We start from the raw sequence: 14,595 nt of genomic DNA, 5'->3' as shown, positions 1-14,595 counted from the left end.
GCTATAATCTAACCTCCCTTTGCGTTGGAGTCCTTGGCTCTAACCTGGAGCAGGGGCAGGGAGAAGGAAAAATGAAGAGAAAATAAAAGACTCAAGAGGCTCAACCAGCCACGGGCTGGTGGGGGTATTTATACCCAGCTGCTGCGGCCAGACCGGTCAGACCGGTCCATGGGACCGGTCAGACCGGTCGGGTCTGCAGCAGCCCGCTGTACAGATTTGATTGACGGCGGAGTTTCTTTCTTCGACTCGAAGTCTTTGCTGCGATGCCGCCACGTCGACGAAGTTCCGGTCCGCGGTTTTGGAGGGTCCGCGAAACCCGGGTAGGTGGCCAGTTTTGAGAAAACAGCCAAAACTCCTCGCGCGGGAAGATTCCCGCCTCCACGGCGTGGCCCTAGACGCCGTTCCCGCCTCGGCCTTCTGATGGCCCTAGACGCCGCCCGACGCCCGTCACCTCCTCGCCCGCAGCGAGGCCCTAGACGCCGTCGACGCCCGTCGCCTCCGTCAGTCCCGAGACCGACGCCCGTGCCTCCACGACTTGGCGTCTTCAACCGCCGTCCGCCTCCTTGGTTTTGTGGCGCAAACCAAGAAACCCGCCTTCCGTCGCCGCTTGCGTCCTCGATCCAGGAGTGGACGCCACAGCTGCCGCCCGGCCCGAGCTCCTCCACGGCAACTCTCCGTCAACACTCGACGCCCGTGTACCTGCAATCCAAAGACCAAGCGCACGATCACACCGCACGGTTGACAATTCACTCATCACAAGCAGGATAGAGTACTCACATTCCTCATATTTGAGTTCTAGTAATCAAAGATAAGATTACGCTTCAGTATCGCCGCATCTATGTTTTCTAATTGCCTGTATGTCGCTGGTTGGCACCTTTCATGATTTACATTGTGGCTAATGGGCACTTTCTCTTGATTTCTAATTGCTAACCTATATTGGCAGACTGTCACGAGCTAAGTAGTGTAGCTTAGTTATTCTTCTTGTGGCAGAAGTTATGTATCCGGATTCAAGTTTAGACGACTCATTATGGGTTCTCTCATTTTCCTCCAAAATCATTTTCCTCCAAAATTTAACTATGTTGTTCGTTGGTAGGCGACACGTTCGTTCATAGAGAGAAACCTATATGGTGAGTTCAAGATCTATGGACCGAATAGTTTCGAGTTGCTCATACATATCCTTTTAGGGGGTAAGTGTGTGCACACGTATGATATGCAAAATATATTAATTGAAACTGCACAGACTGTACTCTATTTATTTGCTACGGGTAATATAATAGATCTACGTAATACTATCAACTTTATGTTCATTCACTTCATGATGTATATGCCGTGCTGTGATTGTACGAGACATCCGAGTTCCGGTTGAGATTCTAATTATTGTCCAGGTTCCGGGATTGATTTATCAAGACTCCGATTAGGATTCCGATTGACAGACCAAAAAATATTATTTGCTTTTGTAGTAGTAGAGATAGAGATAAAAATTAAACAGAAGGGTCAGCTTCGTCGCCAAGTCCATCGTTCAGATATTTGCTAACTTGTTAGGACCGTGTGCTTCGTTTGTTAGGAGTCTTCTTTTCGTGAACGGTTTGTTAGGATTTGTTAGTTTGTTTGGCAAAGTTCGGCTTGGTTCTTTTCACGGCAAGGGAGTTTGTATCGTGGGCTCAGTCAAATTCACCTCCAACAGTTCTCAGTCTCTCTTCTCCATTCTTATTTTTTTGAAAAAAAAGAAAAAAAGCACTTTCCAATAGTTTCCCAATCTAGTTCTCCATCTTCTAACAATTATCAAATTGGTCTCCCTTTTGCGTAAATATACGCACCACTTCTCCCCTCCCGATCGCCCCTCCCCCGCACCGTTTTCCGCAGAATTATCCTTGTGGGGGTCACAACTTCTTATTTTTTGGAGTAAAAATTGGGAACTATTGGAGATAGACTTTTTTTTTGTCTCTCCATACCTATTTAGGGAGTTGGTAAACAACAGATTTTGAGGAAAAATATTGAAAACTATTGACAAGCTACGGTGAAGAGTTGTTGTCGGTCCGACAGCAGAAAGGGGAGAATGGAAGAGGCAAACAACCAACTGTTTGTGAGGAGTCTGTTCCAACTTCCAAGCAGGAAGTAGGGTGAGTCCCTGAAGAAGCAGGTATGGGAACCTCCTATGGCGGGATGTATCAAAGTAAATGTTGATGGATTCTAGAATTCGACTGCTCCATGGTTGTCCAGTACCGAGGGAGGCGAAGACGGTGAGACATGCCTTGCCATTCCATCATCCAGGAGGCCATGCGGGCTGCTAGTATAGGCCGCCAGATCTCGTGTTGAGCCATGTAAAGAGAGAGAGAAAGAGTAGCGAATGTGCTTGTGCAAATGGAAAGCGGTTAAATCACAGCAAGGATTACATTACCAGCGATGCAGCATTTATCAGTGAGCTCCGGTAACGATAATCGATTGAAAATCGGTGAAAAATCGCCAAAACCGATCGGTAAAGGGACCCAAATTCAAAAAAAAAATTGAAAATCGACAATTTATCATCGATAATCGATGCAAACCGAACGATTTATCGCTTCGCCTATTGAAAATGTGTTTTGGTAGTGGAAAAAATATAAAGGTTTGATAGTATTTAATTTTTTAAGTTATGTATTATATTATATTAGATAAATTATACATACATGCACAATTTTGCATATGGGATTGCCTAAGAAATAAACATGTTTACATATTTTGTCCATGAAATTGCATAAAGCACATGAATTTGCACATGTATACAAACCACGAGTGTATAGTCCATGTAAACAAACGAGTGCATAGTCCATACAAAATTCATAGTTCACATAAACAAAAAGAGTGCATAGTTCATACAAACATCATAGTGCATAGAAACAAGAGTACATAGTCTATAGAAACTACATACAAACTAGCAAGCACATAGTCCATACATGAAGACATTCGGCATATCAATTTAATCATTCTTCGGTCTCTTCTTGCTGGTACGTGTGATATCCATAATAATATTCCTAAATATTGAAATGAACTCAAATAAGAGGGGAACACATAATGATGAAATTATAATATAGATACATACATACATGTAATTCACCAATCTGACAACTAGTGCTCATGCCAAGATGTACCGGTAGTTGAATGAAGTGGCTTGGATATGGTGGTGGGTGTGAATATGGTTGTGGGTACGGATATGGGTATGGTTGTGGGTATGGATATGGGTAGGAGGGTGGACGTGGATAGCTAGCTGAAGGTTGAACTTACTGGGCTGGAGCTATCACCTTCCCGAGGATCAGATCGACGTCGGTTGCTTGTCGTCCTCCGTTGTGACATGGGTTGATCATGATCTTGATCTTGTGTGGCATAGGTTGCACCTCCATCCTTTTCAACACGACAATACTTGCACTTGAAGCCAATGAAAATCTTCTCTCCATGTTCCCAAAATAAGTCCTGATTATAAGACATTCACCTACAAGAGGGAAATCGAACCATATCTGTATTAAAATTATGCTATAAATAAATGATACTTACTCTTAATTTGTACCATCTAGGCATACAATATAAAGTAAATGCATGCACCTTATTTTCCTAATTAACATTGTATTTTGTACAACAATAAACTTTTCTCCAGGACTAATATCTAACACTGTAGCCTAGATTTTAGATCTGTGATACAACCAACCATCCAAGAAATATTGTATACCAATGTAGTATATTTGGCCAAATCGGTGAGTAGAAATAAAAAAAAAAAGCTGAACTGAACTGAAAATCGTCCGATACAAATCGATAATCAACGATTTACCTCGATTATCGACGCCACAATCACAGCTCCCTCGCTCCCAGCTGCAGCATCATCGATAATCGCCGCATATATATTGATTATCGGCCTTAATCGCACGAAAATCGGTGAACGGAGCTGAAATCACCCACTTTCTTGCTTTGTGCTTGCGCGCGTGTGAGGAAAGGGACAGGTAGGTTGGGGAAAGTGAGCTGGGGCCTGAGAGAGAGAGTGATTGTGGTCCTCGTGAGACCACAGATAAATATGAGTGGTGGAAGAGTTAACGGGTTAGTGGATGGTAACGGGTAGTTAGATAAAAATATTTTTCCCTAAGCAAACAATTGTTGCTTTCAACATGTGACAACATTCTGGAATCAAGAGAATGTCTAGTTTTTTATAAAAATAAGTTCTCTACTTTTTATGAATTTTTTTAAATTTTTGAATTTTTCATTGAAATCCAGCGAAATTCCAGTCGGTTTACATTTCCAACTAGCATCGGTAACTATAAATTTCACAGATAATCACAATTATCGAGCGGTTTTGTATTCCATTGATCATAGCGCCATGGCGTGGCCGCTTCCCAATTTGTGCCGAGCCAGTTGATTGCTCATGGTTGTTACATTTCAACGAGTAACCAATAAAATCTCTCTTTACTCGAAAGAAAAACTACCGGTGGAAAGCACTTCTTCTTCTTCTTCAGGTAATGCTTGTCAATTTTATCGCCGGCGACGATATACCCACGGCAAACTTAAACTATTGCTGTAACATCATCACATGCCTATTGTAATAAAAAATCATATAACAAGTCTACCACAATATTTGTTATTGAGGTTGCGGCACTTTTTCTGCTGCAACATCAAAACATACCTATTGTAACAAATTAAGGGCGTATCCAGTTGTTGTCGGCTTCCCGCACTGTGCGGGGTCCGGAAAGGGCGTACCTAGTGCTGTAGGCTTCCCGCACTGCGCGGAATCCAGGAAGGGTTGTTTTAAGCGAAGCCTTTCCCGCACAAATATGCAGATTCTAGAGATCGAACCCGGAACCTTCCGGTTACAGACGGTAGGCTCTACCACTGCACCAGACTCGTCCTCCCTATTGTAACAAATTACGTGTAAAAAATTTCCACCTCAACATAATATACTGGGTAAGGATGTCCGATTTTTTTTGCGTCCGGACACCTGACGCAAGCATTATTATACCGTTTAAAAAAAATGTTAGGGGACGTAGCATCATCCTCCGACGGTCCAGAGCCTTTTCTTTTTGGAACATCCGTGGGCTCGATTGAGTAATCCAGGCCTTATCCAAGTCCAAGCTCAACTTCCCCCTGGCCCAACCCACTCCTACGAGGCTCCGACTGCAAACTCCTGTGCGGCTAAGGCTGGACGAAAAACTCGTAACTTGCTAGCTCGCTCGACTCGCTCGTTAGTAGCTCGGCTCGAGCTCGACTCGTTTTATAATGAGCCAGCTCGTTTTATAACAAGCCAGCTCGCTTTATAATGAGCCAGCTCGAGCTGACTCGCGAGCTGCTCGCGAGCCATAACCAGGGTTAATCAAACCGGTGGGAACCGGTCCGGTTTGACCGGTCCGGCCCGATTTCGGTTTGGGCCGGTACCAAACCGGTCCAAATACAAAATTCAAATTTAAATTAAAAAAAATGAAAAAATTCCAAAAAAATTCCTAAAAATACTTCAAGGTGCGACGAATCTAATAGTGTCAAATTTTCTCAAAAATTCGTCCATTTAGTATAGTTTGCAGGCATATGAAGTTAAATCAAAAAAGAAAAAGAAAAAAATGGGCCGGCCCATTAAGACCCACCGCATATGGCGACCGGTAAACCGGTCAAACCGGCCGGTAAACCGGTCAAACCGGAAAACCTCTTTTAAACCGTCGGATTTTTTGGTTAAAACACCGGTAACCGATCAGACCGGACCGGTAAACCGGTCAAACCGGTCGGTATACCGGTCGGAACCGGTTACACATGTGCTTTTGAATTTGGATTTGAATTCAACCGGTTTCCACCGGTTTCCAGTCAAACCGGTCCGGTAAACCGCTACCGGAGGGCGGCGGTTTGACCGGACCGGTCGGTTTTGTAAACCCTGGCCATTACGAGCCAAGATAAATAACAAATATTGTATGAATTAGTGGAAACGATCAACGAATAATGATTGATCATGGTCATGGATGATAACATACTTATATTTTTCATTGTAAAATTCACATTATTTTATTTATTTCGCTTTAAATATGCATGTGATGTGTTTTTTTTTACAGATTTACGGTTATCATCTCTATGTAAATATTTTTATACTCTGGCTCGCGAGCCAAACGAGCTAGCTCGAGCCGCTAACGAGCCGAGCCGAGCTAGCTTTCTGGCTCGTTTGTATAATGAGCTATAACGAGTCGAGCCATAACGAGCCGAGCCACTAACGAGCCGAGCTGGCTTGATATCCAGTCCTATGTGCGGCCCTGCCCCCTACGGTTTTTTTTAATATTTTTTCTTTTTTACAGAAAAAATATTCATTTTTTTACAGAAATAGTCCCCTGACGCCCTGGGCCGGGGCGCTAGAGGGTCTGGCACCGTGGGCTAGGGCGCCAGGGGGTCTGGCGCCCCCACCCACCCAGGACGCCAGAACCCAGATGTAAAAAATAAAAAAAATTGCATGTCGATCCAGATTTAAAAAAAATGCATCTAGACCTTGGAGCCCCGGGTGGGGGCGCCAGGGGGGCCTGTTGCCCTGGGCGGAGGCGCCAGGGTCCCCTCCCCTTATAAAACCCCCGTCCTCCTCCTTACTCCCTCATTTGCGTCCTCAAATGATCAGAGACAGAGGGATGAGTAGAGAGCGAGGAAAGGAGCGAAGCTCTGCCGGAAATCTTCCGTAGAAGGTTCAGGTAATTATTTTTCTCGATCGTAGATTATTAATTTGTAGCGTGCAATATTATTGTTTTAATTATTGTAGTTATTACTGTTTTTAATTAGTATAGTTATTACATTTAGTACTGTCACTGTTAAGGCTTAAGGCTAGTATGGTTATTATAGTTATTATAGTAATTAGTATAGTTATTATAGTCACTATTGAGTACTAAGTCTAGGTATCCGTATATTATTAAATACTTAGAATTCTTAGGAATTCGTATATTCATTAGAAATTATTAGAAAATACTCAGAATTCTTAGAAAATACTAATAATTTCTAGAAAATATTAGAAATAATAGGTAATATTATCGAGCATTAGAAAATGTTAGTTAATTTTATTTAAAATATTAGGAAAAAGTAGAAATTAGAATAGTTGAAGCAGTTAAATAACATGCCTATTATGAACAGATATGTCCAGCAAGGTGCAGTTCACGCTTTATTTCGGCGATGGTACTATTGAGAATGGACCTAATGGAGTTCTGTTAACCAATTTTCAAAGGACATTTAAATATATTGACAGACCAGGACAAAGGAGTTTCGAATCCATTTATAATTGGTTGGTCATTGGGTTGAGAATAAATGTCGAGACTCACTTTCTGTCTGTACAAACCCTTGTCAATTGGGCAAATGAAGGAGTCAATCTCTGGGAGTTGATGACGATAAGCAATACTGAGTATTGGAAAATGTATATTGACAGTGCTTTGCTACATGGGTGGCCTCCAGCCATGGTTGTTCGTTGCTTTCTGAAGGGTCAAGATGTAGGTGGTGACAGGTTGACTGCAAAGCATGTCGGAGATGATGCAGATCCACCAGCAACAAGACTTTTTCTCTGATTGGATTCGCAATGTCCCTAAACATAAATGGGCTCTATTGTACGACACAGATGGTAGAAGATATGGCATATAGACAACAAACAACGATGAGTCGTACAATATGATTATGCGTGGAGTGAGATCACTCCCGTTAGTTGGTATAGTTGAATTCATAGTCTACGGTTGTGCGAAGTACTTCAGAGATCGTTACATGACTGTTAGTCGATCTTTGACTAACCCATCAGTGTTGTTTGGTTACAAAATGACAGAGTACATGAATGCGAAGATTAAGAAATCACGTCTACACGATATCAGGCTGATGGGAACAAGGGAACGCAGGTTTGAGGTGATATGCAAGGGAAGATCCAACAAAGGCATGCATAGAAATGGAGTGGTGCACGAGTGGTTTCTGGCTGAGAATGGGACAATCCATTGTTCTTGCTACAAGCCTACTCTGCTGCATAAACCGTGCTCGTATGTCATTGCTGCATGCAGGGAGGCAGGTATTGAGCCAGGGTCATTTGTCTCTACATATTACAGAAAGGACATGATCGCAGCGGTATGGAATCAGGAGGTGTTTGGGTTTGCAATGGTTGACACGTATGTGCAAGAAAATGCAAACAAAGTGTACATTCCTGATCCTGCAATAATGATTGCTCATCGAGGCCGCAGAAAAACACGTCGTATCCGCAATGGCATTGGTGAGGCAGAAGCTGGGCGGTCCATAAAATGTTGTACTAATTGTGGTAATCTAGGCCATAACTACAAGCGGTGTCCTTTGACGGACTTACCTGGGTCTGCGAAGGCAGGCCCATCTGGTAGTGCCGCTGATGGAGCACCTCCAGATTTCAGAACCTCAGCTGCACGGAGGTCTAGCATTTCTGCCTCGTCCGCGCGCGGAAGAGGCAGTAGACGGTAATGAACAAGTTCTATTTCCAATTTGCTTCCAGTTTCGTTTAATTTCACATTTTTATTAATTTTGTTATGTGTTTTATTTTGTACCGCATCTATTGTTTTATGATGTCACTTATGCATTTCTTTGTTTTGAATTGCAGGTATGGCGCAAGGTTTTCCACCGACTCCTGAGTTGCTCGACCCGGTTGTAGACTCGGATCACCGCTCTTTCGCGATGGCGGTTGAGCACAGACACCTATCGGTGCCGTGTCCTCGTCCGTCGGTCAAGGAGGACTCATCGTCGCAGGGGAGAGTAGACTAGTTTGGCTATGTGTTTGAGTAATTGTATGGAACACATGAACTTAACTTGCATAATATTTCGTTTGACGTTAATGTAAATTGCGTGGTACCATCGCTAAAATTTCCATTAATGTGTATTGATGATTTCTTTTCATTTCCTGCTTCATTGAATGTTAAAGAAACTAAACATCAGATGAGGGAACCATACAACATCTAAACAATAACATAGGTCTGGGGCGCCAGGGTCTAGATGCAATTTTTTTTAACATCTGGACCGAGATGTAATTTTTTTAGTTTTCGCGCCAGAGCTATTTCTGTAAAAAAAAATTTGAATATTTTTTCTGTAAAAAAGAAAAAGATATTAAACATAAAAAAGTCCCCCCCCCCCCCCACACACACACACACACCCGCCGATGCTCGCGGTCTTTCCTCTCCACCCGGCTCCGGCGAACGCCTCTGGCCAGAGCCATCCAGGGCCCCTTGTCTCTCCCCTCCCGTCCTCAGAATCTGGAGCCAGTTCGTGCGCCGCACCTCTCCGCGCGGCCGGCGGCGGCCGGGTTCTATCATTGGCGTTTTGTCTCGTCGTCAGCGATGAAAGGTAAGCGTCTCTTCCATTCAAAGCGATCTCTGTAGTTTTTTTTTTCTTGGGTGTGTCGGATTCATTAGTTTTGGGAGGCCGTATATGAAACCAATTGAGGATTAAATGGACAGATTATGGGACTCGAAATGTACTAAGTTGGCATACATTTATGCTCATATGGCAAAAGAAAGAATATAATCCTCCACATTTTACTTGGGCATAATAGTTTCTTATTTCAGACGAGAGGAATCCTTGATTAAAAAGCTAACAAGCTGTACACCTCTTCAACCTGATTTATTGTAACACACGTCGCATCGAGGTATGATACTCTGGAATAACCTTGGAATTCTTCAGTGTCCCGGAGCTCCTTGATTTGAATCCCTGAGAAACCTGTCCCTTATTCTTTGCAACTCTTTTAGAGCATCTCCAATTTGCACGCGATTTGTTGGTGTTTCCTTTGAACAGGAAATTCCAACACGCAGAATAGATGTTATGCAAGCATTCCTTATATCTTTTGTTCTGTCACAGTCAGATGTTAATCCTTCATCACCATCTTCTTCTTGTAGCAAGTAGGTGTCGACAATATTAGCCACTTGGTCTGGCACTGCCATCTTTACATATGTATGAAGACTGAAATCTTCACCAAATTCACTGTCTGTTGGTTTTTTTCTTGTAAACATCTCCAGCAGTAGTATACCATAGCTATAGACATCACCTTGGGCTGAAACCTTGTTTCCCAATCCATACTCTGAATTTTACATGAAATTGCAACAAAACAACACAATGTGTTCAGTTATGTCCATTTGATGATATTTATACATAACTCATTTCCGCAGCATATGGAATCAATGGATATGTTGCACTTTTTTGCCATTTCGGGAACATCTAAACACTACCCACTAATATAACCAACACGTGAAAATAACGAGAAAGCCTATTTACTGGATACTCATACCAAGCTAGTAATAAAGTAGAGTAATTGAAAATGCACCTGGAGCAGCATAGCCAGTTGTTCCTCTCATTCTAGCCCAAGCACTAGATACCTCAGGACTGTCCATGGAGTCCTGGTGGTAGAACCTTGCCAGCCCGAAATCCCCAATATGAGCAACCAAGTCATCATCAAGGAGAATATTGCTAGGCTTGAGGTCACCGTGGATAATTGGCAATGGCTTGTGTTGGTGTAGATATTCGAGTGCAGAAGCCACATCAATAGAAATGCCTAGTCTTTGAACGAGGTCAAGCATTTTGTGTTCACCATCTCCCTCAATTGGCTGGTGCAACCAGTGATCTAGATTTCCATTCGGTAAGAACTCAAACACGAGGGCTTTGAAATCAATGCCTCTAAAGTCCACACTTGAGCAGACTGTTAAGATCTTCACGAGATTACGATGTCTGGCACATCTCAAAGTCTCACATTCTGCAGCGAAACTTTGAGATGCCCCATGTTGTTGGAGGTTGAGCACTTTGACAGCAACTGTCATGTGTAGTTCATTAATCATAAGTTGCCCTTTGAACACCGAGCCAAAATTCCCTACTCCAATGAGGTTCCCTGATGAGAAACTATCTGTTGCATGGGCCAATTCAGCATATGAAATCCTCATATGTTGCTCACTAATTGTTGATGTTTGGAGGTTCATCTTTGTCTTCTTTTTCCAAATGAAGGATACAAACATTGTAAACATGCCAAATAGACATACACTGCCTATAGACATTGCTATAATGAGCCTAAAAGATGGCTTCTTTGCATTTTTGCTGGAGCAAGGTGGCAACTTTAACTGAGGGATACCGCCACACAAGCCATTATTTCCTATGATCATGGCAGAAGATGCATTTCTGAAAATTCCATCTTTTGGAACTTGACCTTTGAAGTTGTTGAACGAGAGATTAAAGGCAGAAAGATCATTCATGTTAGCAAGAAATTCAGGGATGTCCCCAGACAAATTGTTGTAAGAAAGATCAATCACCAAAAGGCCTTTCATCTGCTCTACTGATAGCGGAATTGTCCCTTGAAGGTTGTTATGAGATGCGTTGAGATACTGCAGCATGTGGCACTCCCCAAGGGAGATCGGAATCTCTCCAGATATTTGATTACCAGAAAAATCAAGTGTCCCAAGATTCTTGAGGTTCCCAAGTTCTATAGGCAATGTCCCAGTTAACTGATTGTTTTGGATGTGCATGTAATCAGACAATGTACTGATAAGGAAAAGTTCTTGAGGTATTGGACCAACAAGGCTATTGTGTGAAAGGTCTAATTTTTCTAAAGGACAACCAAAAAGACTAGAAGGTATGCTTCCGTTAAGTGTGTTACCATCAAGATGAAGTCTGCTTAATTTAGTAAGATTGCCAATAGCTGGAGGTATTGGTCCTGATAGGTCATTCATTCCTAGGAATAACCCATTCAGTCCCTTTAGTATGCCAAAAGAGTTGGGAATAGTACCTTGCAGATGATTGCCATATAGGTGAAGTGTGCTCAGATTGACCAAATTTGATATTTCTTCAGGGACTATTCCAGTTATGCTGTTGTATTCCATATTAAGATATTCCAGACTTCTGGAGAGATTGCCTATTGAACATGGTATCTCACCTGCAAACAAGTTATCACCCAAATCCAACTGCTGCAACTCACTACAATTAGTCAGGCTAGCTAAGAAATCCCAGTCAGCATCTTGTGTTGCCTGAATCTGATTTTTTGCAAAGGTTAATGAAGACAATCTCTTTAAGTGAATTCCTAGACAATTGGGAATTGTTCCTGTTAATAAGTTATCCACAGTTTCAATCCTTTGAAGCATAGAGGAATTGCATAAGGAGGGAGGAATAAGGCCATGGAATTGATTATAATCGATGAGAAAGAGCTCTAGATTTGGAAGGTTGTTCCCCATGTCAACTGGAAAAGAACCATTAAGGTAATAATTACTTTGTACATCGAAAACCTCCAGATAGGAAAGGTTGAACAGAAGAGGAGGTACTGCACCTTCTAATTGGTTATTGTTTAGGTCAAGTTCAGAGAGAGAAAGCAGGTTTCCGATGGAATTAGGTATGGAACCGGTAAGGTTGTTGAACGACAGGTCAAGAGTTTCAAGCAAGTTTAGGTTACCAAGTGATTCTGGAATGCCTCCAGTCAGATGGTTTTCCTGAAGATCTATAAATACTAGTGATGTAAGATTTCCTAACTGAGAAGGGATGCATCCTGAAAGGTCATTAACTCCTAATTCAAGTACTCTTAGAGATGAAAGACTTTGCAACGGTGGAATGCTCCCTGTTAGATTATTTGTATGGAGAGTAAGAACAGTCAATGCTGAGAGGTTTCCTAGAGAACTTGGGATAGAACCAGTCAGTTGATTTGTACTTAGTGATAACTTACTTAATTTAAAAAGGTTACCTATCCCAGTTGGAATCTCTCCTGTTAGCTTGTTGTTTCCAATGTGCAGAAACCTGAGGTTCACAAGGTTGCAGATCTCCTGAGGGATGATTCCTGTAATCTTGTTGTGGCCAAGATTTAGTGCCTCGAGATTGTGCAAGGAACCAAGCTCATGAGGCATCTCCCCCTCAAGCTCATTTTGGAAGAGCAGAATTGATCTTAAGTTTGGCAAGGCGCCAAGCTCTCCCGGTATCTTCCCTTTCAGGTTGTTGAATTCGAGGCTGATGTCCTCAAGATGACTGCAGTTTGAAAGTGATGCTGGAATCATACCATCAAGAGAATTATCTGTCAGGTTCAGCTGCCTTAGGTTCAGTAGGTGCCCAAGAACTGTTGGCACAGTACCGCTGAAGCGATTACTATTGAGGTAGAGCCTCTTCAAGAATGTAAGGTTGGCTACTGAAGAGGAGATGGTGCCTACAAGGCTGAGATTCTCGAGATCCAATGCCGTAACACGGCCACGACGGCGTCCTCGTATGCCGCACGTGACACCGTACCATTGGCACAGAGGGATGAACTGGTTTCCCCATGACTCCAGAGCTTGTGATGGATCAGTCCTTATGAGAGACTTGAAGGATAGGAGGGCAAGATGGTCGCTGGCGTTACTTGTAGCAATTCCAGATATCGAGGCTGAGGTGGTGCTGGCAAGAACAAGTAAAAGGAAAAGGGGAACGAGCATGAAAGACTCTGCGCCCACCATTGCTGAGAAGGTTCTGTTATCTTCTGATTCATGTATATCTGTGTTCCTCTTTACATATATAATAAGAGGCATGGACGCATGATGCTCAATAATGGTCTTCACACGAAGTTTCATAGAAAGGGATCTGTAGTCAAGTCGTCAACAACAGCAAAGACCATCTCGATTATTCATCAACTATATAATAAATACAGATTGCCTTTAACCTTTCGTCCTTTCGTGCATCCATATTGTGTCCTGTTGTGAAGTCTGTCACCCGGTCAACAAAATAGCTTTCTGGGCACGGGTTGGTCACTATATTTAATATGATTTATCTTGGTGTCACCATTATGCTAGGAGAAAAAAAATCACCTTAAATTCAAGTTCCAGACATATCAGTTGCATTTTATGCATAACTTGTCATAACTTTTTAATATGTCTATGCATTTTTCTTAAAGTTAATAAATCTATGTACTATGTAAAAACTTTTGGCAGCTGATCTAGTATTGTCACTAAGGAAAAGACATGACAATCTTATAGAGTTGCCAATTTGCCATAGGAAAGAATACAGCTTCATCAATTAACAAAATATGATGTTTTCTGTGGAAGAAGATATGATGGGGTAAGACTTTTATGCAAAAGACGATAATGTATATTTTGTGTGATCCTCTTCTTCCATGTATATCGACAAGACGACCAAAAGTTAGTCGTCTCTTGGTAATATTGAAGTGTGAACCCTCTGTATTTTGGTCAAGAAACCTGTTCCTGCATGATAGTGAGTTAGCCAGTCAAGGTTCTCCTATTCCTCTATGTTGACTTGACCGATTCACAGAACACTCTCCGCGAACTGAGCTAGGCTTGTAGTGGAACGTGCTTCAAGTCCTCAATTCGGCATGAATACCTACGAATACTTGTATTTTCTAAATTTATTTTATTATTTAGCCCACACTATTTTTTTAGTGCTAGACGATATGACCGTCGGTAGTAAGATGTCCGTGATGATTTTATCAATCTTGAGATCTATCGGCTTAGTTTTTCGAAGTTGCTCATAGAGATAATGTTATGTTACGTGTGCAAGTATTCATATGGATAAGTACATATATGCGTGTATATAAGTGCCTATGTTTGTACTGTGTTGCAGAAAAAAAATATTTATTCATTAATCGGGAACATTTAGAACGTTTTGAACATTCTTGTATTAGACTCCTCTTGGTCGTGAAAAGTTCACGTC

General features: G+C 42.2%; 1 protein-coding gene and 1 long non-coding RNA gene across 3 annotated transcripts; one reads left to right on the top strand and one right to left on the bottom strand.

Annotated features, from left to right (window-relative positions):
- The first annotated feature begins 9,107 nt into the window (after window positions 1-9,107).
- On the top strand, window positions 9,108-9,944 carry LOC120691105. The gene is made up of 2 exons (XR_005682113.1): window positions 9,108-9,291; window positions 9,513-9,944. It is a non-coding gene; the product is annotated as an uncharacterized LOC120691105 (long non-coding RNA).
- LOC120690965 (probable LRR receptor-like serine/threonine-protein kinase At3g47570) lies at window positions 9,375-13,475 on the bottom strand. 2 transcript variants are annotated; one of them, XM_039974008.1, is made up of 3 exons: window positions 11,711-13,475; window positions 10,265-11,407; window positions 9,375-10,021 (listed from the first exon to the last, which is right to left on the bottom strand). In XM_039974008.1, exons 1-3 carry the CDS (start codon window positions 13,458-13,460, stop codon window positions 9,624-9,626), a joined length of 3,291 nt encoding a protein of 1,096 aa, XP_039829942.1. In that variant the 5' UTR covers window positions 13,461-13,475; the 3' UTR covers window positions 9,375-9,623. The 2 variants fall into 2 exon arrangements, with proteins under 2 accessions (XP_039829942.1, XP_039829872.1); XM_039973938.1 differs by having other exon boundaries at window positions 10,265-13,475.
- Window positions 13,476-14,595: the final 1,120 nt, after the last annotated feature.

The sequence above is a fragment of the Panicum virgatum genome, chromosome 1K, assembly GCF_016808335.1.
Source record: "Panicum virgatum strain AP13 chromosome 1K, P.virgatum_v5, whole genome shotgun sequence".
Taxonomy (NCBI): Eukaryota; Viridiplantae; Streptophyta; class Magnoliopsida; order Poales; family Poaceae; genus Panicum; species Panicum virgatum.
This window is presented reverse-complemented; position numbering and strand designations above follow the sequence as displayed.

Bases quoted from the DNA above. Each gene is read 5' to 3' on its own strand.
- LOC120690965 (XM_039973938.1), bottom strand. From the start codon at position 13,460: ATGCCTCTTATTATATATGTAAAGAGGAACACAGATATACATGAATCA. The intron at 10,022-10,264 runs GTGCATTTTCAA...TGTAAAATTCAG, and splicing joins AACTGGCTATGCTGCTCCAG to AGTATGGATTGGGAAACAAG.